Raw genomic sequence first — 26,111 nt, forward strand, 5'->3', positions numbered from 1 at the left:
GTTCCCAAACAGAATGGTAAAGTTTATACTGCCCTCCACAAACAAGCATCAATCCATGGCTTGCTCAAAACAACGAGTGCCTTCAACTAACAACAGTCCCGGGAGAGTTTTGTTTGCAGTTGTTTTGATTTGATTTGCATAAAGCTGAAGGAAATATGCCCTAGAGGCAATAATAAAGTTATTATGTATTTCCTTATTTCATGATAAATGTTTATTATTCATGCTAGAATTGTATTAACCGGAAACATAATACATGTGTGAATACATAGACAAACCGAGTGTCACTAGTATGCCTCTACTTGACTAGCTCGTTGATCAAAGATGGTTATGTTTCCTAACCATAGACATGAGTTGTCATTTGATTAACGGGATCACATCATTAGGAGAATGATGTGATTGACTTGACCCATTCCGTTAGCTTAGCACTTGATCGTTTAGTATGTTGCTATTGCTTTCTTCATGACTTATACATGTTCCTATGACTATGAGATTATGCAACTCCCGTTTACCGGAGGAACACTTTGTGTGCTACCAAACGTCACAACGTAACTGGGTGATTATAAAGGTGCTCTACAGGTGTCTCCAAAGGTACTTGTTGGGTTGGCGTATTTCGAGATTGGGATTTGTCACTCCGATTGTCGGAGAGGTATCTCTGGGCCCACTCGGTAATGCACATCACTTAAGCCTTGCAAGCATTGCAACTAATGAGTTAGTTGCGGCATGATGTATTACGGAACGAGTAAAGAGACTTGCCGGTAACGAGATTGAACTAGGTATTGAGATACCGACGATCGAATCTCGGGCAAGTAACATACCGGTGACAAAGGGAACAACGTATGTTGTTATGCGGTCTGACCGATAAAGATCTTCGTAGAATATGTGGGAGCCAATATGAGCATCCAGGTTCCACTATTGGTTATTGACCTGAGACGTGTCTCGGTCATGCCAACATAGTTCTCGAACCCGTAGGGTCCGCACGCTTAACGTTTCGATGACAGTTATATTATGAGTTTATGTGTTTTGACGTACCGAAGGAGTTCGGAGTCCCGGATGAGATCGGGGACATGACGAGGAGTCTCGAAATGGTCGAGACATAAAGATCGATATATTGGACGACTATATTCGTACATTGGAAAGGTTCCGAGTGATTCGGGTATTTTCGGAAGTACCGGGGACTTACGGGAATTCGTATTGGGCCTTAATGGGCCATACGGGAAAGGAGAGAAAGGCCTCAAAGGGTGGCCGAACCCCTCCCCATGGGCTGGTCCGAATTGGACTAGGGAGGGGGGGCGCCCCCTTCCTTCCTTCTCCTTTTCCCTTCCCTTTTCCTTCCTTCCTACTCCTACTACTTGGAAGGGCTCCTAGTTCTACTAGGAAAGAGGGAATCCTACTCCCGGTGGGAGTAGGACTCTCCTAGGGTGCGCCATAGAGAGGGCCGGCCCTCCCCCTCCTCCACTCCTTTATATACAGGGGCAGGGGGGCACCCCATAGACACAACAATTGATCATTGATCTCTTAGCCGTGTGCGGTGCCCCCCTCCACCATAATCCACCTCGATAATACTGTAGCGGTGCTTAGGCAAAGCCCTGTGTCGGCAGAACATCAACATCGTCACCACGCCGTCGTGCTGATGAAACTCTCCCTCAACACTCGGCTGGATCGGAGTTCGAGGGACGTCATCGAGCTGAACGTGTGCTGAACTCGGAGGTTTCGTGCGTTCGGTACTTGATCGGTCGGATCGTGAAGACGTATGACTACATCAACCGCGTTGTGCTAACGCTTCCGCTTTCAGTCTACGAGGGTACGTGGACAACACTCTCCCGTCTCGTTGCTATGCATCACCATGATCTTGCGTGTGCGTAGGAAATTTTTGAAATTACTACGTTCCCCAACAGTGGCATCCGAGCCTGGTTTTATGCGTAGATGTTATATGCACGAGTAGAACACAAGTGAGTTGTGGGCGATATAAGTCATACTGCTTACCAGCATGTCATACTTTGGTTCGGCGATATTGTTGGATGAAGCGGCCTGGACCAACATTACGCGTACGCTTATGCGAGACTGGTTCTACCGACGTGCTTTGCACACAGGTGGCTGGCGGGTGTCAGTTTCTCCAACTTTAGTTGAACCGAGTGTGGCTACGCCCGGTCCTTGTGAAGGTTAAAACAACACCAACTTGACAAACTATCGTTGTGGTTTTGATGCGTAGGTAAGAACGGTTCTTGCTAAGCCCGTAGCAGCCACGTAAAACTTGCAACAATAAAGTAGAGGACGTCTAACTTGTTTTTGCAGGGCATGTTGTGATGTGATATGGTCAAGACATGATGCTAAATTTTATTGCATGAGATGATCATGTTTTCTAACCAAGTTATCGGCAACTGGCAGGAGCCATATGGTTGTTGCTTTATTGTATGCAATGCAATCGCCCTGTAATGCTTTACTTTATCACTAAGCGGTAGCGATAGTCATAGAAGCATAAGATTGGCGAGACGACAACGATGCTACGATGGAGATCAAGGTGTCGCGCCGGTGACGATGGTGATCATGACGGTGCTTCGGAGATGGAGATCACAAGCACAAGATGATGATGGCCATATCATATCACTTATATTGATTGAATGTGATGTTTATCTTTTATGCATCTTATCTTGCTTTGATTGACGGTAGCATTGTAAGATGATCTCTCACTAAATTTCAAGATAAAAGTGTTCTCCCTGAGTATGCACCATTGCCAAAGTTCGTCGTGCCCAGACACCACGTGATGATCGGGTGTGATAAGCTCTACGTCCATCTACAACGGGTGCAAGCCAGTTTTGCACACGCAGAATACTCAGGTTAAACTTGACGAGCCTAGCATATGCAGATATGGCCTCAGAACACTAAGACCGAAAGGTCGAGCGTGAATCATATAGTAGATATGATCAACATAGTGATGTTCACGATTGAAAACTACTCCATTTCACATGATGATCGGTTATGGTTTAGTTGATTTGGATCACGTGATCACTTAGATGATTAGAGGGATGTCTATCTAAGTGGGAGTTCTTAAGTAATATGATTAATTGAACTTCAATTTATCATGAACTTAGTCCTGGTAGTATTAGCATATCTATGTTGTAGATCAATAGCTCGCGTTTAGCTCCCCTGTTTTATTTTTGATATGTTCCTAGAGAAAACTAAGTTGAAAAATGTTAGTAGCAATGATGCTAATTGGATCCGTGATCTGAGGATTATCCTCATTGCTGCACAGAAGAATTATGTCCTTGATGCACCGCTAGGTGACAGACCTATTGCAGGAGCAGAAGCAGACGTTATGAACGTTTGGCTAGCTCAATATGATGACTACTTGATAGTTTAGTGCACCATGCTTAACGGCTTAGAATCGGGACTTTAAAGACGTTTTGAACGTCATGGACCATATGAGATGTTGCAGGAGTTGAAGTTAATATTTCAAACAAATACCCGAGTTGAGAGATATGAAGTCTCCAACAAGTTCTATAGCTAAAAGATGGAGGAGAATAGCTCAAGCAGTGAGCACGTGCTCAGATTGTCTGGGTACTACAATCGCTTGAATCAAGTGGGAGTTAAATCTTCCAGATAAAATAGTGATTGACAAAATTCTCTAGTCACCATCACCAAGTTAGTAGAACTTCATGATGAACTATAATATGCAAGGGATGACGAAAGTAATTCCCAAGCTCTTCATGATGCTGAAATCGACGAAGGTAGAAATCAAGAAAAACATCAAGTGTTGATGGTTAACAAGACCACTAGTTTCAAGAAAAGGGCAAAGGGAAGAAGGGGAACTTCAAGAAGAATGACAAGCAAGTTGCTGCTCGAGTGAAGAAGCCCAAGTCTGGCCTGAGACTAAGTGCATCTACTGCAAAGGGACTGGTCACTGGAAGCGGAACTACCCCAAGTGATTGGCGGATAAGAAGGATGGCAAAGTGAACATAAGTATGTTTGATATACATGGTATTGATGTGTACTTTACTAGTGTTTATAGCAACCCCTCGGCATTTGATACTGGTTCAGTTGCTAAGAGTAGTAACTCGAAACAGTAGTTGTAGAATAAACAGAAACTAGTAAAGGGCGAGGTGACGATGTGTGTTGGAAGTAGTTCCAAGATTGATATGATCATCATCGCACACTCCCTATACTTTCAGGATTAGTGTTGAAACTAAATAAGTGTTATTTGGTATTTGCGTTGAGCATGAATATGATTTGATCATGTTTGTTGCAATACAGTTATTCATTTAAATTAGAGAATAATTGTTGTTCTGTTTACATGAATAAAACCTTCTATGGTCATACACCCAATAAAATGGTTTGTTGGATCTCGATTGTAGTGATACACATATTCTTAATATTGAAACCAAAAGATGCAAAGTTAATAATGATAGTGCAACTTATTTGTGGCACTGCCGTTTAGGTCATATTGGTGTAAAGCGCATGAAGAAACTCCATGCTGGTGGGATTTTGGAATCACTTGATTATAAATCACTTGATGCTTGCGAACCATGCCTTATGGGCTAGATGACTAAGACTCCGTTCTCCGGAACAATGGAGCGAGCAACTGACTTATTGGAAATAATACATATTGATGTATGCGATCCGATGAGTGTTGAGGCTCGTGGCAGGTATCATTATTTTCTGACCTTCACAGATGATTTGAGTAGATATGGTATATCTACTTGATGAAACACAAGTCTGAAACATTTGAAAAGTTCAAAGAATTTCAGAGTGAAGTGGAGAATCATCATAACAAAAATAAAAGTTTCTATGATATGATCGCAGAAGTAAAATATTTGAGTTACGAGTTTGATCTTCAATTAAAACAATGTGGAATAGTTTCACAAATTCGTGCCACCTGGAACACCACAGCATAATGGTGTGTCCGAACGTCTAACCGTACTTTATTGGATATAGTGCAATCTATGATGTCTCTTACCGATCTACCACAATCATTTTGGGGTTATGCATTAGAGACAGCTGCATTCACGTTAAATAGGGCACCATCTAAATCCGTTGAGACGACTCCGTATGAACTATGGTTTGGCAAGAAACCTAAGCTGTCGTTTCTTAAAGTTTGAGGTTGCAATGCTTATGTGAAAAAGTTTCAACCTGATAAGCTCAAACCCAAATCGGAGAAGTGCGTCTTCATAGGATACCCAAAAGAAAATGTTGGGTACACCTTCTATCACAGATCTGAAGGCAAGATATTCGTTGCTGAGAATGGATCCTTTCTAGAGAAGGAGTTTTTCTCGAAAGAAGTGAGTGGGAGGAAAGTAGAACTTGATGAGGTAACTGTACCTGCTCCCTTATTGGAAAGTAGTTCATCACAGAAATCTGTTCCTGTGACTCCTACACCAATTAGTAAGGAAGCTAATGATGATGATCATGAAACTTCGGATCAAGTTACTACTCAATCTCGTAGGTCAACCAGAGTAAGATCCGCACCGGAGTGGTACGGTAATCCTGTTCTGGAGGTCATGTTACTTGACCATGACGAACCTACGAACTATGAGGAAGCGATGATGAGCCCAGATTCCGCGAAATGGCTTGAGGCCATGAAATCTGAGATGAGATCCATATATGAGAACAAAGTGTGGACTTTGGTTGACTTGCCCGTTGATCGGCAAGCCATAGAAAATAAATGGATCTTCAAGAGGGAGACGGACGCTGATAGTAGTGTTACTATCTACAAAGCTAGAATTGTCGCAAAAGGTTTTCGACAAGTTCAAGGTGTTGACTACGATGAGAGTTTCTCACTCGTATCTATGCTTAAGTCTGTCCGAATCATGTTTGCAATTGCCGCATTTTATGAAATCTGGCAAATGGATAAACAAAACTGCATTCCTTAATGGATTTATTAAAGAAGAGTTGTATATGATGCAACCAGAAGGTTTTGTCAATCCTAAAGTTGCTAACAAAATATGCAAGCTCCAGCGACCCATCTATGGACTGGTGCAAGCATCTCGGAGTTGGAATACACGCTGTGATAAGTTGATCAAAGCATATAATTTTATACAGACTTCCGGTGAAGCCTGTATTTACAAGAAAGTGAGTGGGAGAACTACAACATTTATGATAAGTATATGTGAATGACATAATGTTGATCGGAAATAATGTAGAATTATTATGCAAAGCATAAAGGAGTGTTTGAAAGGAGTTTTTCAAACAAAGACCTCGGTGAAGCTGCTTACATATTGAGCATCAAGATCTATAGAGATAGATCAAAATGCTTGATAAGTTTTTTTTTCAATGAGTACATACCTTGACAAGATTTTGAAGTAGTTCAATATGGAACAGTCAAAGAAAGAGTTCTTGCCTGTGTTACAAGGTGTGAAATTGAGTAAGACTCAAAGTCCGACCACGGCAGAAGATAGAAAGAGAATGAAAGTCATTTCCTATGCCTCAGCCATAGGTTCTATAAAGTACGCCAGGCTGTGTACCAGATCTATTGTATACCCTACACTGTGTTAAGAAAGGGAGTACAATAGTGATCTAGGAGTAGATCAATGGACAGCAGTCAAAATTATCCTTACTAGAATAAGGATGTGTTTCTCGATTACGGAGGTGACAAAAGGTTCGTCGTAAAGGGTTACGTCGATGAAAGTTTTGACACTGATCCAGATGACTCTAAGTCTCAATCTCGATACATATTGAAAGTGGGAGCAATTAGCTAGAGTAGCTCCATGCAGAGCATTATTGACATAGAAATTTGCAAAATACATGCGGATCTGAATGTGGCAGACCCGTTGACTAAACTTCTCTCACAAGCAAAACAAGATCACATCGTAGTACTCTTCGGCTGTTAATCACATAGCGATGTGAACTAGATTATTGACTCTAGTAAACCCTTTGGGTGTTGGTCACATGACGATGTGAACTATTGGTGTTAAATCACATGGTGATGTGAACTAGATTATTGACTCTAGTGCAAGTGGGAGACTGAAGGAAATATGCCCTAGAGGCAATAATAAAGTTATTATTTATTTACTTATTTCATGATAAATGTTTATTATTCATGCTAGAATTGTATTAACCGGAAACATAATACATGTGTGAATACATAGACAAACCGAGTGTCACTAGTATGCCTCTACTTGACTAGCTCGTTGATCAAAGATGGTTATGTTTCCTAACCATAGACATGAGTTGGCATTTGATTAACGGGATCACATCATTAGGAGAATGATGTGATTGACTTGACCCATTCCGTTAGCTTAGCACTTGATCGTTTAGTATGTTGCTATTGCTTTCTTCATGACTTATACATGTTCCTATGACTATGAGATTATGCAACTCCCGTTTACCGGAGGAACACTTTGTGTGCTACCAAACGTCACAACGTAACTGGGTGATTATAAAGGTGCTCTGTAGGTGTCTCCGAAGGTACTTGTTGGGTTGGCGTATTTCGAGATTAGGATTTGTCACTCCGATTGTCAGAGAGGTATCTCTGGGCCCACTCGGTAATGCACATCACTTAAGCCTTGCAAGCATTGCAACTAATAAGTTAGTTGCGGGATGATGTATTATGGAATGAGTAAAGAGACTTGCCGGTAACGAGATTGAACTAGGTATTGAGATACCGACGATCGAATCTTGGGCAAGTAACATACCGATGACAAAGGGAACAACGTATGTTGTTATGCGGTCTGACTGATAAAGATCTTCGTAGAATATGTGGGAGCCTATATGAGCATCCAGGTTCCGCTATTAGTTATTGACCTGAGACGTGTCTCGGTCATGTCTACATAGTTCTCGAACCCGTAGGGTCCGCACGCTTAACGTTTCGATGACAGTTATATTATGAGTTTATGTGTTTTGATGTACGAAGGAGTTCAGAGTCCCGGATGAGATCAGGGACATGACGAGGAGTCTCGAAATAGTCGAGACGTAAAGATTGATATATTGGATGACTATATTCGGACATCAGAAAGGTTCCGAGTGATTCGGGTATTTTCGGGAGTACCGGGGAGTTACGGGAATTTGTATTGGGCCTTAATGGGCCATACGGGAAAGGAGAGAAAGGCCTCAAAGGGTGGCCGCACCCCTCCCCATGGGCTGGTCCGAATTGGACTAGGGAGGGGGGCGGCCCCTTCCTTCCTTCTCCTTTTCCCTTCCCTTTCCTTCCCTCCTACTCCTACTACTTGGAAGGGCTCCTAGTTCTACTAGGAAAGAAGGAATCCTACTCCCGGTGGGAGTAGGACTCTCCTAGGGCGCGCCATAGAGAGGGCCGGCCCTCCCCCTCCTCCACTCCTTTATATACGGAGGCAGGGGGCACCCCATAGACACAACAATTGATCATTGATCTCTTAGCCGTGTGCGGTGCCCCCCTCCACCATAATCCACCTCGATAATACTGTAGCGGTGCTTAGGCGAAGCCCTGCGTCGGTAGAACATCAACATCATCACCACGCCGTCGTGCTGACGAAACTCTCCCTCAATACTCGGCTGGATCGGAGTTCGAGGGACGTCATCGAGCTGAACGTGTGCTGAACTCGGAGGTGTCGTGCGTTCGGTACTTGATCGGTCGGATCGTGAAGACGTACGACTACATCAACGGCGTTGTGCTAACGCTTCCCCTTTCGTTCTACGAGGGTACGTGGACAACACTCTCCCCTCTCGTTGTTATGCATCACCATGATCTTGCGCGTGCGTAGGAAATTTTTGAAATTACTACATTCCCCAACAAAAGCATGGGACTGGGCATCCCGGTGACCATCCATTTTCTCGTGAGTGAGGAGCGGAGTCCACTCCTCTTGAGAATAACCCGCCTAACATGGAAGATACGAACAGCCCTAGTTGATACATGAGCCATTTGAGCATACAAAACAGAATGTTTATTTGAAGGTTTAGAGTTTGGCACATACAAATTTACTTGGAACGGCAGGTAGATAACGTATATAGGTAGGTATGGTGGACTCATATGAAACAACTTTGGGGTTTATGGAATTGGATGCACAAGCAATATTCCCGCTTAGTACAAGTGAAGGCTAGCAAAAGATTGGGAAGCGACCAGCTAGAGAGCGGCAACAGTCATGAACATGCATTAAAATTAATCAACACCGAATGCAAGCATGAGTAGGATATAATGCACCATGAACATAAATATCGTAGAGGCTATGTTGATTTTTTTTCAATTACATGCGTGAATATGTGCCAAGTCAAGCCACTCGAATCGTTCAAAAGAGGATACCACCATATCATACCACATCACAGCCATTTTAATAGCATGTTGGCACGCAAGGTAAACCATCATAAGCTCCTAGCTAATTAAGCATGGCATAAGCAACTACAATCTCTAATTGTCATTGCAAACATGTTTATTCATAATAGGCTGAATCAGGAATGATCAACTAATCATATTTACAAAAACAAGAGAGTTCGAGTTCGCACCAGCTTTTCTCATCTCAATAAGTTCATCATATAATCATCATTATTGCCTTTCACTTGCACGACCGAATAGTGTGGATAATAATAATAGTGCACGTGCATTGGACTAAGATGGAATCTACAAGCATTCAATTCAAGAGAGAAGACAAGGTAATATGGTCTCTTTGTTAGATCAACAATAATGCATATGAGAACCACTTTACCATTTTCATTATGGTCTTCTCCTCTCGATCCCCAAAAGAAAGAAAAGAAATAAAACTATTTACACGGGAAAGCTCCCAACAAGCAAAAGAAGAACGAGAAATCTTTTTGGGTTTTCTTTTTAATTACTACTAGAAGCATGGAAAGTAAACTAACTAAAAGCTACAACTAATTTTTTGTTTTTCTTAAGGTTTATTGAACACACAAGAAGAAAGCATAAAAAGGAAAATAAACTAGCATGGATGATACAGTGAAAAAGTATGAGCACCGACAACTAGCAATGAGTGTGTGAACATGAATGTAATGTCGGTGAGAAATACGTACTCCCCCAAGCTTAGGATTTTGGCCTAAGTTGGCCTATGGCCACGACTGGCCTGGTGGATATCCAAAGTAATAGTTGGGGTCGTACTGTGAAGAAGCCTCGGATTGCCACTAGTTGGCAATCACCTCTGGATCCCAGTGGTAATCAGACTGTCGTGGAGGATCAAATTGTGGTTCCGGCTCTGGCTCTGTAGCTGATGTAGGTTTCTGGTAGGCGTGAATGGCCTCCAACGGAACAAGGTACTTTCCTGCAGATAAATCAAATAAGGAAGGAGCAGGCAGGGTAATAGTCTCAGGATGATTTTTACCAAATATTAATTTGTACTTAAGCGCCTTTTCCCTATTCTTAACAATAAAATCATGTGCTACCATACTCTTATAATCTAGATAAACAGGAGGCAGCAACTTCTCTTCCTTCTCGTAATGCCTAATAGGTATGTTAAAGTGTGCAGCGAGGCGCGAGGCGAAGATGCCTCCAAGGACGGCGCCCTTAGTATGGTTAAGATTTAACCGCTTTGCAATAATAGCACCCATACTGAATGTGTCGTCACGGAATAAGGCATGGCAAAAAATAACAATATCAGGGGCACTCAGGTTTCCACAGTTTTCGCGCCCAATTAAGCATCTACTAGCAAATATAGCAAAGTAACGTAGAACAGGAAAGTGTATGCTAGCAATTCGTGCATCGGAAACCTTCCTCGTTTCCCCTACAGTAATAGTATCAATAAACCCATCCACATCGTCACGATGTGGTTCCTCTATGCTGCCCTCGAAAGGGATCAAACAAACCCGACAAAAATCTTGAAGTGACATCTCCTTATGCTCATCATATAAATAAAATTCCACCATAGGTGGTGAGCTCCTAGCATGGAAATGAAAATTTTGCACAAAGATATTGGTGAGTAAGAGATATTGTTCGCGTTGGTCGTGGAGGATGGCGGTGAGGCCTGCATTCTCAGCCAATTCATAAAAATCATCATAAATCCCGGCTGCTCTCAAGAAATCATCACAAGGCCATTCACATGGCTGAACCTCCGTGGTGCGAGGAAGATTATATTTGGGCCTCTTATCCTCCTCACTTTGCTTATCCTTCGAGCTTCGGCTCGATGAGCCCCTCAAAAATCTCTTCATCTTTTTTCTGAAAATATCTGAAATTTTTAGTAACTTCAAAATAAAAGTGAACCAAACTCAACAAAATTGATAGCAACTACTCCTACAAGTGCCTAGAGGCAATATCATGCATCAAAACTACTTTTGACCATATAAATTTGACATGCAAGCTCAAGAACAGGGTCACCTAAGGAGCAAAAATATGCAATGAATAAAGCACTAGAACAAAAACTAATTGTACCATTGGAGGAGTCACATACCAAGGAACAATCCCCCAAAGCAGTTTTTTGAATGGAGCTTTGAGCAAGGAGATTGAAAATGGCAGCAAAATGAGCTTGGACTCGGGTTTGAGCTGGTTAGTGATGTTTGTGGGAGGAAGAAAGAGTGTGTGGTAGCTGGAATAAGTGGAGGGGAGCCACCATGGGCCCACGAGGCAGGGGGCGCGCCTAGGGGGTAGGGCGCGCCTTCCACCCTTGTGGCCAGGTGCTTGCTCCCCCTGCTATGTTCTCAGTGCCAGATATTCTCAAATATTCCAAAAAAAATCATATTTAAATTTCAGGGCATTTGGAGAACTTTTATTTTCGGGGTATTTTCCATTGCATGGATAATTCAGAAAACAGACGGAAATAATTATTTTTGCTTTATTTAATATAAATAACAAAAAGTAAAAAGAGGGTACAGAGAGTTGTGTTTTCTAAATTCAACCATCTCATGCTCATCAAAAGGAATCCACTAACAAGGTTGATCAGGTCTTGTTAACAAACTCATTCCGAGTCACATGGAACCGGAGAATTTTGGAATAACACTAGGTTACCTCAACGGGGATATGCACATCCCCAACAATAAGAATATCATATTTCTTCTTGACATTAGGAAGAGGAAATTCAAAAGCTCCAAAAAGAATCGATGGAAATTTTCCAATAGAGTTTACACTATGAACTTGAGGTTGTTTCCTCGGAAAGTGTACCATATGCTCATTGCCATTAACATGAAAAGTGACATTGCCTTTGGTGCAATCAATAACCGCTCCTGCAGTATTCAAAAATGGTCTTCCAAGAATAATAGACATACTATCATCCTCGAGAATATCAAGAATAACAAAGTCCGTTAAAATAGTAACGTTTGCAAGCACAACAGGCACATCCTCACAAATACCGACAGGTATAGAAGTTGATTTATCAGCCATTTGCAAAGATATTTCAGTAGGTATCAACTTATTCAAATCAAGCCTACGATATAAAGAGAGAGGCATGACACTAACACCGGCTCCAAGATCACATAAAGCAGTTTTAACATAGTTTCTTTTAATGGATCATGGTATAGTTGGTACTCCTGGGTCTCCAAGTTTCTTTGGTATTCCAACCTTAAAAGTATAATTAGCAAGCATGGTGGAAATTTCAGCTTCCGGTATCTTTCCTTTATTAGTAACAATTTTTTTCATGTACTTAGCATAAGGATTCATTTTAAGCATATCAGTCAAACGCATACGCAAAAAGATAGGTCTAATCATTTCAGCAAAGCGCTCAAAATCCTCATCATCCTTTTTCTTGGATGGTTTAGGAGGAAAAAGGCATGGGTTTCTGAACCCATGGTTCTCTTTCTTTACCGTGCTTCCTAGCAACAAAGTCTCTCTTATCATAACGTTGATTCTTTGATTGTGGGTTATCAAGATCAACAGCAGGTTCAATCTCTACATCATTATTATTGCTAGGTTGAGCATCAACATGAACATCATTATTAACATTATCACTAGGTTCATTTTCATTACCAGATTGTGTTTCGGCATCAGAAATAGAAATATCATTGGGATTCTCAGGTGTGTAAATAACAAGTTCACTAAAAGCATGCAAAGTCATATCATTTTTCTTTCTCTTCCTTTTAGAAGGACTAGGTACATCAATATTATTTCTCTGAGAATCTTGCTCAATTCTCTTAGGATGGCCCTCAGGATACAAAGGTTCCTGAGTCATTTTACCACCTCTAGTCATAACTCTAACAACATTACCAATTTTCTTACTATTCAATTCATTGAGCAAATCATTCTGAGCTTTAAGTACTTGTTCTACTTGAATGGTAACCATAGAAGCATGTTTACTAATAAGTTTTAGTTCACCTTTAATATTAGCCTAGATAATCACCCAAGTGTTCAAGCATATCAACATTGCGTTTTAATTCCCTACCAAAATAAGCATTGAAGTTTTCTTGTTTAACCATAAAGTCATCAAACTCATCCAAGCATGGGCTAGCAAACTTAGTAAATGGGATTTCAGCTTTATCATATCTATAGAGAGAATTTACCTTTACTACATGTGTCGGGTTATCAAGACCATGTACTTCTTCAACAGGCGGTAGATTAATACCATGTATTTCTTCAATAGGAGGTAAATTCTTAACATCTTCGGCTTTAATACATTTTTCTTTCATAGATTTCCTTGGCTCTTGCATATCTTTAGGACTGAGAAATAGAATACCCCTTTTCTTCGGAGTTGGCTTAGGAGTTGGTTAAGGAATTGGATCATGAAGTGTCCAATTATTTTCATTAGTCAGCATATTATTCAATAGAATTTCAGCTTCACCTGGTGTTCTTTCCCTGAAAACACAACCAGCACAACTATCCAGGTGGTCTCAGGAAGCATCGGTTAGTCCATTATAAAAGATATCAAGTATTTCATTTTTCTTAAGAGGATGATCAGGCAAAGCATTAAGTAATTGGAGAAGCCTCCCCCAAGCTTGTGGGAGACTCTCCTTTTCAATTTGCACAAAATTATATATTTCCCTTAAAGCAGCTTGTTTCTTATGAGCGGGGAAATATTTAGCAGAGAAGTAATAAATCATATCTTGGGGACTACGCACACAACCAGGATCAAGAGAATTAAACCATATCTTAGCATCACCCTTTAATGAGAACGGAAATATCTTAAGGATATAATAGTAGCGAGTTTTCTCATCATTAGTGAACAGGGTGGCTATATCATTTAATTTAGTAAGATGTGCCACAACAGTTTCAGATTCATAGCCATAGAAAGGATCAGATTCAACGAAAGTAATTATCTCAGGATCAACAGACAAATCATAATCCTTATCGGTAACAAAGATAGGTGAAGTAGCATAAGCAGGATCATATTTCATTCTAGCATCCAGAGTTTTTTGTTTCAGCTTAGCTAATAATTTCTTAAGATCACTCCTATCATTGCAAGCAAGAAAATCTCTATCAGTTTCTTCATCCATAACATAGCCCTCATGCACAACAGGTAATTCATATCTAGGGGAGAGTCTTCATCATCACTTTCATCAATATTATCAGTTTCAATAATTTCATTCTCCCTAGCCCTAGCAAGTCGTTCATCAAGAAATTCACCAAGTGGCACAGTAGTATCAAGCATAGAAGTAGTTTCATCATAAGTATCATGCATAGCAAAAGTGGCATCATCAATAACATGCGACATATCAGAATTAATAGCAGAAGCAGGATTAGGTGTCGCAAGCTTACTCAAAACAGAAGATGAATCAAGTGCAGAGCTAGATGGCAGTTCCTTACCTCCCCTCGTAGTTGAGGGATAAATCTTGGTTCTTGGATCTTTCAAGTTCTTCATAATGATAAGCAGATATAAATCCCAAGTGACTCAAAGAATAGAGCTATGCTCCTTGGCAACGGCGCCAGAAAATAGTCTTGACAACCCACAAGTATAGGGGATCGCAACAGTTTTTGAGGGTAGAGTATTCAACCCTAATTTATTGATTCGATATAAGGAGAGCCAAAGAATATTCTCAAGTATTAGAAGATGAGTTGTCAATTCAACCACACCTGGAAACTTAATATCTGCAGCAAAGTGTTTAGTAGCAAAGTAATATGATAGTAGTGTTAACGGTGGTAAAAGGTGATGGTAGCAAAAGTATTTTTGGTGTTTTGTAGTGATGGTAACAATAGCAATGGAAAAGTAAATAAGCGAAGAACAATATATGGAAAGCTCGTAGGGAATGGATCGGTGATAGAGAATTACGCCGGATGCAGTTCATCATGTAACAGTCATAACATAGGGTGACACAGAACTAGATCCAATTCATCAATGTAATGTAGGCATGTATTTCGAATATAGTCATACGTGCTTATGGAAAAGAACTTGCGTGACATCTTTTGTCCTACCCTCCCTTGGCAGCGGGGTCCTATTGGAAACTAAGGGATATTAAGGCTTCCTTTTAATAGAGTACCGGAACAAAGCATTAACACATAGTGAATACATGAACTCCTCAAACTACAGTCATCACCAGGAGTGGTCCCGATTATTGTCACTTCGAGGTTGCCGAATCATAACACATAGTAGGTGACTATAGACTTGCAAGATAGGATCAAGAACTCTCACATATTGATGAAACATAATAGGTTCAGATCCGAAATCATGGCACTCGGGCCCTTGTGACAAGCATTAAGCATAGCAAAGTCATAGCAACATCAATCTCAGAACATAGTGGATACTAGGGATCAAACCCTAACAAAACTAACTCGATTACATGATAAATCTCATCCAACCCATCATCGTCCAGCAAGCCTACGATGGAATTACTCATGCACGGCGGTGAGCATCATGAAATTGGTGATGGAGGATGGTTGATGATGACGATGTCGACGGATTCCCCTCTCCGGAGCCCCGAACAGACTCCAGATCAGCCCTCCCGAGAGAGTTTAGGGCTTGGCGGCGGCTCCGTATCGTAAAATGTGATGAATCCTTCTCCCTGGTTTTTTTATCCCCAAAAGTGAATATATGGAGTCAGGGTTGAGGTCGGTGGAGCGTCAGGGGGCCCATGAGGCAGGGGGCGCGCCCCTGGGCGCGCCCCCCACCCTCGTGGACAGGTGGAAGCCCCCCTGACGTGGATCTTCCTTCTGGTATTTTTTATATATTCCAAAATAATTCTCCATTGGTTTTCAGGTCATTCCGAGAAATTTTATTTCTGCACAAAAATAACACCATGGCAATTCTGCTGAAAACATCGTCAGTCCGGGTTAGTTCCATTCAAATCATGCAAGTTAGAGTCCAAGACAAGGGCAAAAGTTTTTGGAAAAGTAGATACGACGGAGACGTATCAATGCATAGCAACGAGAGGGGAGAGTGTGTCTATGTACCCTCGTAGACCGAAAGCGGAAGCGTTGAGTAACGCGGTTGATGTAGTCGAACGTCTTCGTGATCCAACCGATCAAGTACCGAACGCACGACACCTCCGCGATCTGTACACATTCAGATCGGTGATGTCCCTCGAACTCTAGATCCAACTGAGGCTGACGGAGAGTTTCGTCAGCACGACGGCGCGTTGACAGTGATGATGAAGTTACCGACGCAGGGCTTCGCCTAAGCACTACGACAAATATGACTGAGGTGGAAATCTGTGGATGGAGGCACCGCACATGGCTAAGAAATCAATTTGTGTGTCTATTGGGTGCCCCCAACCCCCGTATATAAAGGAGTGGAGGAGGGGGATGTCCGGCCTCCTAGGTCGCGCCCCAAGGGAGGATTCCTACTCTTACTAGGAGTAGGTTCCCCCTTTTCCTAGTCCAACTAGGAGGGCGAAGGAAGGGAAGAGGGAGAGAAAGGAAAGGGGGGCCAGCCTCCCTCCCAATTCGGATTGAGCTTGGGAGGCGCGCCCCACCTTTTGGCCGCCTCCTCCTCTCTTCCACTAAAGTCCATGTAGGCCCATTAAGCCCCAGGGGGGTTCCGGTAACTCCCGGTACTTTGGAAGATGCCCGAACTAATCTGAAACCTTTCCGGTGTCCAAACATAACCTTTCAATATACCAATCTTCATGTCTCGACCATGTCGAGACTCCTTCTCATGTCCGTGATCACATCTGGGACTCTAAACAACCTTCGATACATCAAATCACATAAACTCATAATAACAATCGTCATCGAACATTAAGCGTGTGGACCCTACGGGTTCGAGAACTATGTAGACATGACCGAGACTCATCTCCGGTCAATAACCAATAGCGGAACCTGGATGCTCATATTGGTTCCTACATATTCTACGAAGATCTTTATCGGTCAAAGCGCATAACAATATACGTTGTTCCCTTTGTCATCAGTATGTTACTTGCCCGAGATTCGATCGTCGGTATCATCATACCTAGTTTAATCTCGTTACCGGCAAGTCTCTTTACTCGTTCCGTAATGCATCATGCCGCAACTAACTCATTAGTCACATTACTTGCCAGGCTTATAGTGATGTGCATTACCGAGAGGGCCCAGAGATACCTCTCCGACAATCGAAGTGACAAATCCTAATCTCGATATATGCCAACTCAACAAGCACCATCGGAGACACCTGTAGAGCATCTTTATAATCACCCAGTTACGTTGTGACGTTTGATAGCACACTAAGTGTTCCTCCGATATTCCAGAGTTGCATAATCTCATAGTCATAGGAACAAGTATAGGTTATGGAGAAAGCAATAGCAATAAACTAAACGATCATAGTGTTAAGCTAACGGATGGGTCAAGTAAATCACATCATTTTCTAATGGTGTGATCCCGTTCATCAAATGACAACTCATGTCTATGACTAGGAAACTTAACCATCTTTGATTAACGAGCTAGTCAACTAGAGGCATACTAGTGACACTCTGTTTGTCTATGTATTCACACATGTACTAAGTTTCCGGTTAATACAATTCTAGCATGAATAATAAACATCTATCATGATATAAGGAAATATAAATAACAACTTTATTATTGCCTCTAGGGCATATTTCCTTCAGTCTCCCACTTGCATTAGAGTCAATAATCTAGATTACATTGTAATGATTCTAACACCCATGGAGTCTTGGTGCTGATCATGTTTTGCTTGTGAGAGAGGATTAGTCAATGGGTCTGCAACATTCAAATCCGTATGTATCTTGCAAATCTCTATGTCTCCCTCCTTGACTTGATCGTGGATGGAATTTAAGCGTCTCTCGATGTGCTTGGTTCTCTTGTGAAATCTGAATTCCTTTGCCAAGGAAATTACACCGGTATTATCACAAAAGATTTTTCATTTGACCTGATGCACTAGGTATGACACCTAGATCGGATATGAACTCCTTTATCCGGACTCCTTCATTTGCTTCTTCCGAAGCAGCTATGTATTCCGCTTCGCACGTAGATTCCGCCACGACGCTTTGCTTAGAACTGCACCAACTAACAGCTCCGCCATTCAATAAAAATACATATCCGGTTTGTGACTTAGAGTCATCCGGATCATTGTCAAAGCTTGCATCGGCGTAACCGTTTACGACGAGCTCTTTGTCACCTGCATAAAAGAGAAACATATCCTTAGTCCTTTTCAGGTATTTCAGGATGTTCTTAACCTCTGTCCAGTCATCCACTCCTGAATTACTTTGGTACCTTCCTGCTAAACTAATAGCAAGGCACACATCAGGTCTGGTACACAACATTTCATACATGATAGAACCTATGGCCGAAGCATAGGGAATGAGTTTCATTTTCTCTCTATCTCCTGCATTGGTCGGGCATTGAGTCTGACTCAACTTCACACCTTGTAACACATGCAAGAACCCTTTCTTTGCTTGATCCATTTTGAACTTCTTCAAAACTTTATCAAGGTATGTGCTTTGTGAAAGTCCAATTAAGAGTATTGATCTATCTCTATAGATCTTGATGCCCGATATATAAGCAGCTTCACCGAGGTCTTTCATTGAAAAATTCTTATTCAAGTATCCTTTTATGCTATTCAGAAATTTAGTATCATTTCCGATCAACAATATGTCATCCACATACAATATCAGAAATGCTACAGAGCTCCCACTCACTTTCTTGTAAATACATCCTTCTCCAAAAGTCTGTATAAAACCATATGTTTTCATCACATTATCAAAGCATATATTTCAACTCCGAGATGCTTGCACCAGTCCATAAATGGATCGCTGGAGCTTACACACCTTGTTAGCACCTTTTGGATCGACAAAACCTTCTGGTTGCATCATATACAACTCTTCTTTAAGATATCCATTAAGGAATGCAGTTTTGACATTCATTTGCCAAATTTCATAATCATAAAATGTGGAAATTGCTAACATGATTCGGACGGACTTAAGCATCGCTACGGGTGAGAAGGTCTCATCGTAGTCAACTCCTTGAACTTGTCGAAAACCTTTCGCAACAAGTCAAGATTTGTAGACAGTAACATTACCGTCAGCGTCAGTCTTCTTCTTGAAGATCCATTTATTCTCTATGGCTTGCCGATCATCGAGCAAGTCAACCAAAGTCCACACTTTGTTCTCATACATGGATCCCATCTCAGATTTCATGGCCTCATGCCATTTTGCGGAATCTAGGCTCATCATCGCTTCCTCATAGTTCATAGGTTCGTTATGGTCAAGTAACATGACCTCCGGAATAGGATTACCGTACCACTCTGGTGTGGATCTTACTCTGGTTGACCTACGAGGTTCGGTAGTAACTTGATCAGAAGTTTCATAATCATCATCATTAGCTTCCTCACTAATTGGTGTAGGAATCACTGGAACTGATTTCTGTGATGAACTACTTTCCAATGAGGGAGCAGGTACAATTACCTCATCAATTTTTACTTTCCTCCCACTCACTTCTTTTGAGAGAAACTCCTTCTCTAGAAAGCTTCCATTCTTAGCAACGAATATCTTGCCTTCGGATATGTGATAGAAGGTGTACCCAACAGTCTCCTTCGGTTATCCTATGAAGACACATTTCTCCGATTTGGGTTCGAGCTTATCAGGTTGAAACTTTTCACATAAGCATTGCAGCCCCAAACTTTAAGAAACGACAACTTGGGTTTCTTGCCAAACCACAATTCATATGGTGTTGTCTCAACGGATTTCGATGGTGCCCTATTTAACGTGAATGCATCCGTCTCTAAAGCATAACCCTAAAACGATAGTGGTAAATCAGTAAGAGACATCATAGATCACACTATATCTAATAAAGTGCAGTTATGACGTTCGGACATACCATTATGTTGTGGTGTTCCAGGTGGCGTGAGTTGCGAAACTATTCCGCATTGTTTCAAATGAAGACCAAACTCATGACTCAAATATTCACCTCCATAATCAGATCGTAGAAATTTAATTTTCTTGTTACGATGATTTTCCACTTCATTCTGAAATTCTTTGAACTTTTCAAATATTTTAGACATATGTTTCATCAAGTAGACATACCCATATCTGCTCAAATCATCTGTGAAGGTCAGAAAATAACAATACCCGCCACGAGCATCAATACTCATCGGACCGCATATATCAGTATGTATTATTTCCAATAAGTCTGTTGCTCGTTCCATTGTTCTGGAGAACGGAGTTTTAGTCATCTTACCCATGAGGCATGGTTCGCAAGCATCAAGTGATTCCAAAAGCCCATCAGCATGGAGTTTCTTCATGCGCTTTACACCAATATGACCTAAACGGCAGTGCCACAAATAAGTTGCACTATCATTATTAAACTTATATCTTTTGGCTCCATCTTCATTAGTAAGGTACACATCAATAACATCTCGAAGGAAGCGTACGTGCACTGGTAACAAGGTTCGATTTGAATAGAAGAGCCCAATCCGGTCTGATCCATCATCGATTAGCTAGCTCCACCGTTTGATCAATGGCGTCGTCGTGTCCACCATGGTCCGAGCTCCCGGCTGACATCCTAGGCCTCGTCATCGACCGCCTCCGGACCGCCACCAGCCACCGCTGCAGCTTCTGGGCACCGGCATGGCCGCTACGGACGCTTCAAAATAGCCTGGCTCGCTTCCGCGCGTCATGCTCCTTCCACCATCACACGGCGGAACCACTCAAACCGCACCGCCGACTCCAACAATCGCGCTCACTTCTATGCGGCCTATCGTTCCTGGTGCACGTCGGACCCCGTCCACCATGCTCGCTTCCGAGCAGAGTGCTGTGCACAATGCACGGTTGGAGCGGTGTGCCGTTCTTGGCGTGTCGTCGCGCATGGGCACCTCCCCTGCCTACCCCGCCACCTGTCGTGGATCGTTCGCTCATACTGTTGTTTCGGAACAAGCTCCGACACCAGGGATCACCGCCCCCCTCCTTACCCGAGGACGGACGCAGCTTCAGTGACTTTACGAAGCCAAGTCTCACCGTAACTTAACCCCCATTATCAACCGTCCGTTAAAGATCCAAAGTTCCAGATTGACCTATTTTTCATATTGAAAATTTTAAAGTGTTCAGAAAAAATTGGAAAAAAATCCAACAAACCATAAAAGTTTCATTTTGTATTCTGGGAAAGTTTCAACCCATTTGGATGTATGGTTTCTGATTAAATAGCTTTTTTAGCTCAAAGAAATAAAAAAATATGTATTCGCAAACTATACATCCAAATATATCAAAAAATTCACACAATACTAAACGATACATTTACGATTTATTGGAATTTTTTGAATTTTTCTGAACACTTAAAAATAATTATTCAGAATATGGATCAATCTGGTCCGTCGGATTTTGAATGGATGGCTGGTAGAGGGGGCTAAGTTACGATGAGACTTAGCTTCATGAAGTCACTGAAGCTGTCCCCCGAGGACGTGACATGCATTGGTTCCACCAACGACTGAATCACCCTCCATTGCGTCGTGGTCAACAATGCCTGCAAAACGAATAGCTACCTCTTGCATAATCCTTTCTCCGAGATGATCGTGGCGCTCCCTGAGCTAGACGCTCTTATCGGTAATAACGTATCCCTGTTTTTCGATGTCCGCAAGGTGCTCCTCATGCGGTCAACCCCGCATGACGTTGTTGCTCTTATGACCAACAACTACAATTGCCCTATCATCCTGGTCCCACCAGGGAAGGGTGTGTGGCTGCCGCGGCCACAATCAGCTCCCTTCGTCTACATCACTGACGCCGTCTTCATCGGAGATAGGCTCTATGGGATCACCAAGGCGGAGGACCTCATATCCCTCGATATCGCTTTTGGCGCCGACGGTACACCCATCGTTACTAGAGCCAAGCGGGTCATAAGGCACCCATCCAAGGCCAGTGATCGTTCTGACGTGTGGAGCAACATCGATCTCTTCCGTGTGTGGCCATACCCATTGCTTGATGATGGCTATGACTTGTGGAGCGATGTTGATGAGAAATATCACAAATATGTTGCCAAGGATAAGAGTGAGCAAGATGGTGAGACTCTAATAAACGGAGAACATAACAAAGGCCGTTCAGCATCCACTCGATTAGCGAAGACATCTACTATGACAAATCTGATGACCTCTTCGTCACTACCTCGCAGATCGTCCAGTCACTTGGGAAGTTGCTCATGGTGAGACGGAAATTGCATCAACCTCCGCATAGCTACACCTGCAGCACAGATGTGTACGAGGCCGACATCGCCATGGGGGCATGGGTGCCAGTAACGAATGGACTACGCCCGCAAAAAAAAAAAAAAACGAATGGACTACATGGCCAGGCACTCTTCATCAGCAGATACTTTTGCAAGTCCATTCATGCATGTGGAGAGGTAGAGAAGGATGCAGTCTATTTTGCCGACACAGGCCAGGTGAACCACATGAGATCCAAGATCATAAGTGGCCACAGAGAGATCTTTTTTTCAGATGTACGACGTGGCTCTTTCCCCAGAGCCAGTTGTCTGTACAATATAGGATCTTGGATATATTATACAGTACTAGTAAAGATGTCAGTTATTTCCTGCAATTCTATCAATGTGTTCGTAATGGTATTAGTTATAGAATTTTAGTAATTACTACTCCCTCCGTTTCTAAATACAAGACCTTTCAGAAATTTCAATATGCATCATATACAGATGTATTTTAGAGTATAGATTCACTTATTTTGCTCCATATGTAGCCTGTATTGAAATCTCTAAAAAGGCTTATATTTACGAACGGTGGGAGTATATGTTTGTGGTATTCCTTCAGCACCTCAAAAATATAGTTCAAAATAAGTGGACATCTGGTAGGTAAATTTTGCATTCAGCAAGGTTTACGGCTAAAATATATTGCTGGTCATTACTGTTTAGACGTTGTATGTAGCAACCAAATGCTAATTCAAAAACAACCACATCCACATGACACAAGAGTTTGATGATCCTAAACATAGCTGGTGCCGAACAAGAACATATTTTTGATTTTCTGATGTAAATGAGAAACACAATGATATGCCAACAAATCTTGTAAGAGGCATCAATAAGATTACGCAGTCTTCGACTTTGCAAGCGCCTTCTTGCGCTGCCCAAGCATGTACGTGTACATATGCGGGCTTCCTGTCCAAAGTTAATTTATCCACGGTAAGCGCACACACACTAGGTGTAGATGATTGAGGCATGAATCGATAGCTAGGACAAGAAAAGGTACCTGGAACATAGACTAGGAGTACCAGGATTGATGCATAGAAGTAGTCAAATGAATAGTTCCATTTGTTGGGCATTCTAATGCAGTACTTCTCCGATGCCTGCCATTGTAAATTCAAACGGAGAAGCATAAATTAGCAACATTCATACAATTTATCAGTGCATTGATCAACTGCTCTAATGGATTTCATCAGAAAAGATAATACCTTGATGAACTGCAACGCAATGTATATCAAGCCAACCTCGCTGCTGATGCCGGTTGGGTACATGACTAGGAAAGAGCTATACCTGCACACATCCAGGTTCGATTCGATGTAAAGATTGATTCTTTATATAATTAATTAATGTTGGGCTGACTTACAATCTGCAACCTTATGCAGAGTTAAAGCAGTGTAGTGTAGCCTCACCTAAGCCATAGAAGCGATGATGGGGCAGATCCAAACAGCTCTTTTGTGCCGAAAAAAGAGTACCTAATAATCTGCATTGCAACACCCAACAATAGAGTAACTAACTAGGTTTCTGAAATCTGCAGAATTTACCATTCGTTCATATCAATCAAGTGATCAGATAATTAAGATGAACACACTTCAACAAACCATGGACCATATGCCATGACTCTGGCAACCTATAGGACTTGATGAATAATAATATGCAGCATAATTTCTCTGTCATCCACTGCTTTAAAGGTTCTTTCCATTCATGTTTGAAGTTTCTTGTATTTTTTTTTTCTGTTACATGAGCATTATTACCCTGATTTCTCCCATTTGGGATCAATCATACAAATAATAGGATACATGATAGGAAAATATGCGGCGGTAAGTAATGTGCACATATTAGTGCCTCTGACTTCTAGTTGATTCAACACCACCCTTATGATACACACCTCCCCTGGTGTAGGGTAATACTAACAGTACAGTGAATTAAGCTGCAGCAATTTTGTGAGATACACCTATCACAAGTATCTTGAAATTCAACTTGGAACAACAACATCCATATGTAAAAATTATCGTCGCATTTCATTAGTTCAGGAGCACATCTTCAGCTAGTCTAACAGCAACAAATACAGTTAATTTGAAGAGCTCTAATTCCTAGATTATCAGGATTCAGGAGCATGCGTACCTCGGTGATGGACCAGCTGATGACCAAGGAGCTCACCAGGATGTGTGTCCTGGTCTGCAAAGCCGTACAAGAAAACAGAGCAAGGAAAACAGAGGATAGGATGAGGTATGCACGAAGCAAGAAGAACGGAGAAGGGCGCCATGGAGAAGAACACCGCACCTCGGGGAAGCTCCAGAGGATGCCCCAGGTGACGAAGAGGCGCGACCCGATCTGCGGCAGCGTGGCCGACACCGGCGACCTCACCAGGCCGACGAGGCCGTGGAGGATCTGGCAGGCACACGCAGGATGCAGAGTTCAGATCGGAAGAAAGAAGCAAGATCCAGCGGGCGGACCGGCGGGCGGCGTACCTCGAGGACGGCGGCGGTCTGCGCGAGCTGGAGCGGCCTCTCGACGGCGGCGTACACGTCCTCGTGCCCCGACCGGAGCAGCGCCTCCACGGCGAAGTAGAGCACCTGCGCCCTGCACACACGCACGCACGGATCCTCATGAATCAATCTGTCAACCAAGAACTCGATGCGGGGAGGAGGGATGAAGCAGCGGCGGGAGGGACGAAGACGAACCATCCGAAGAAGACGGCCCAGTTGTAGACGGCGAGGTAGGCGCGCTTCACCGCCGCCATTGTCTCCGCTGCTGCCGCTTCTTGTGCCGCCGGCCGGATCTTGGACGATGCGGGGTTATAGCTGCGGCTGCGCGTGGGCGGTTTAATTGGGGCGGATCGAGGTCACGGCCACGGAGCAGAAGCCACAGCTCAGCTGCTCAGCTGCACATCTCAGCTCAGCTCAGCTGCCACCAGTATCCATTTAGTGTCAATCAATGTGCAAATCAACCACCACCCTCACCGACTCACTCCACTGTCGGTCACGGAGAATGCATCCTGCTCAACTGCACTCCAGCTGCCTCAGCAACAGACTACTTGTTGCCCGTCTCGGAGAAAGGATTCTGTTTGTTCATCGATTTTGCGTGTACAGCACAGGAGGAGACACAAAACTCTCCTCTGTTTCTTTAGAAAATATTTCCTCTGTATTCATCGGTGGGAGTAGATTTCCCTTGTTACAAGCAGTCGTTCCTCTGTCGAAGCACAGTGGAAAACCGTTTACCCTGTCTTGTGTCTACAGATTTGTCTGCAGATTTGACACTGATTGCAAGATGAATCAGGTTATCTGCGTAGAAACAGTTTGAGCACGTTTTGCAGGGATCCTGAACAAGCATCTTGCAGAGCGGTCTGTTTTTCTGAACCCTGAACAAGCATGCAGAGGAACAACTGGGGATGTTCCTTCGGTCACATGGTGTTGATCATGGTTCAACCAATCAATCATGCACTGCATCCAAGATGTGTAATATCATTCAAAAATTAATTTCAGCGCTAATTACATAATTAACACGTAAATATATCCTACCTAATATGAACATGAATTGCACGTACGGATTTACTAGTCACACAAACAAGCGGACATGAGAAATCCCAACACGATCTTTAGCATACTTATTGCTCCGAGGAACGACGCCTCCTACAGGATAACGGTTGATGATGTGGCTAGGCATCTGGAATCTCATCATGCTGGATCGGGCATGGAATGGTACCGTGCAGCGCCCACGTGTTTCGGGGTTTAGCCGTTTAGGCTTTGGC

The 26,111-nt window shown here is 42.6% G+C and overlaps 1 protein-coding gene across 2 annotated transcripts; it reads right to left on the reverse strand.

Annotated features, from left to right (window-relative positions):
• Window positions 1-22,967: 22,967 nt before the first annotated feature.
• On the reverse strand, window positions 22,968-25,384 carry LOC125546370 (very-long-chain (3R)-3-hydroxyacyl-CoA dehydratase PASTICCINO 2A). 2 transcript variants are annotated; one of them, XM_048710618.2, is made up of 8 exons: window positions 25,045-25,362; window positions 24,832-24,943; window positions 24,644-24,751; window positions 24,485-24,538; window positions 23,773-23,843; window positions 23,572-23,653; window positions 23,370-23,466; window positions 22,968-23,278 (listed from the first exon to the last, which is right to left on the reverse strand). In XM_048710618.2, exons 1-8 carry the CDS (start codon window positions 25,101-25,103, stop codon window positions 23,208-23,210), a joined length of 654 nt encoding a protein of 217 aa, XP_048566575.1. In that variant the 5' UTR covers window positions 25,104-25,362; the 3' UTR covers window positions 22,968-23,207. The 2 variants fall into 2 exon arrangements, with proteins under 2 accessions (XP_048566575.1, XP_087370574.1); XM_087514448.1 differs by having other exon boundaries at window positions 24,485-24,751; window positions 25,045-25,384.
• Window positions 25,385-26,111: the final 727 nt, after the last annotated feature.

The sequence above is a fragment of the Triticum urartu genome, chromosome 3A (genome assembly GCF_056163025.1).
Source record: "Triticum urartu cultivar PI428250 chromosome 3A, HENAU_Tu73, whole genome shotgun sequence".
Lineage (NCBI taxonomy): Eukaryota > Viridiplantae > Streptophyta > Magnoliopsida > Poales > Poaceae > Triticum > Triticum urartu.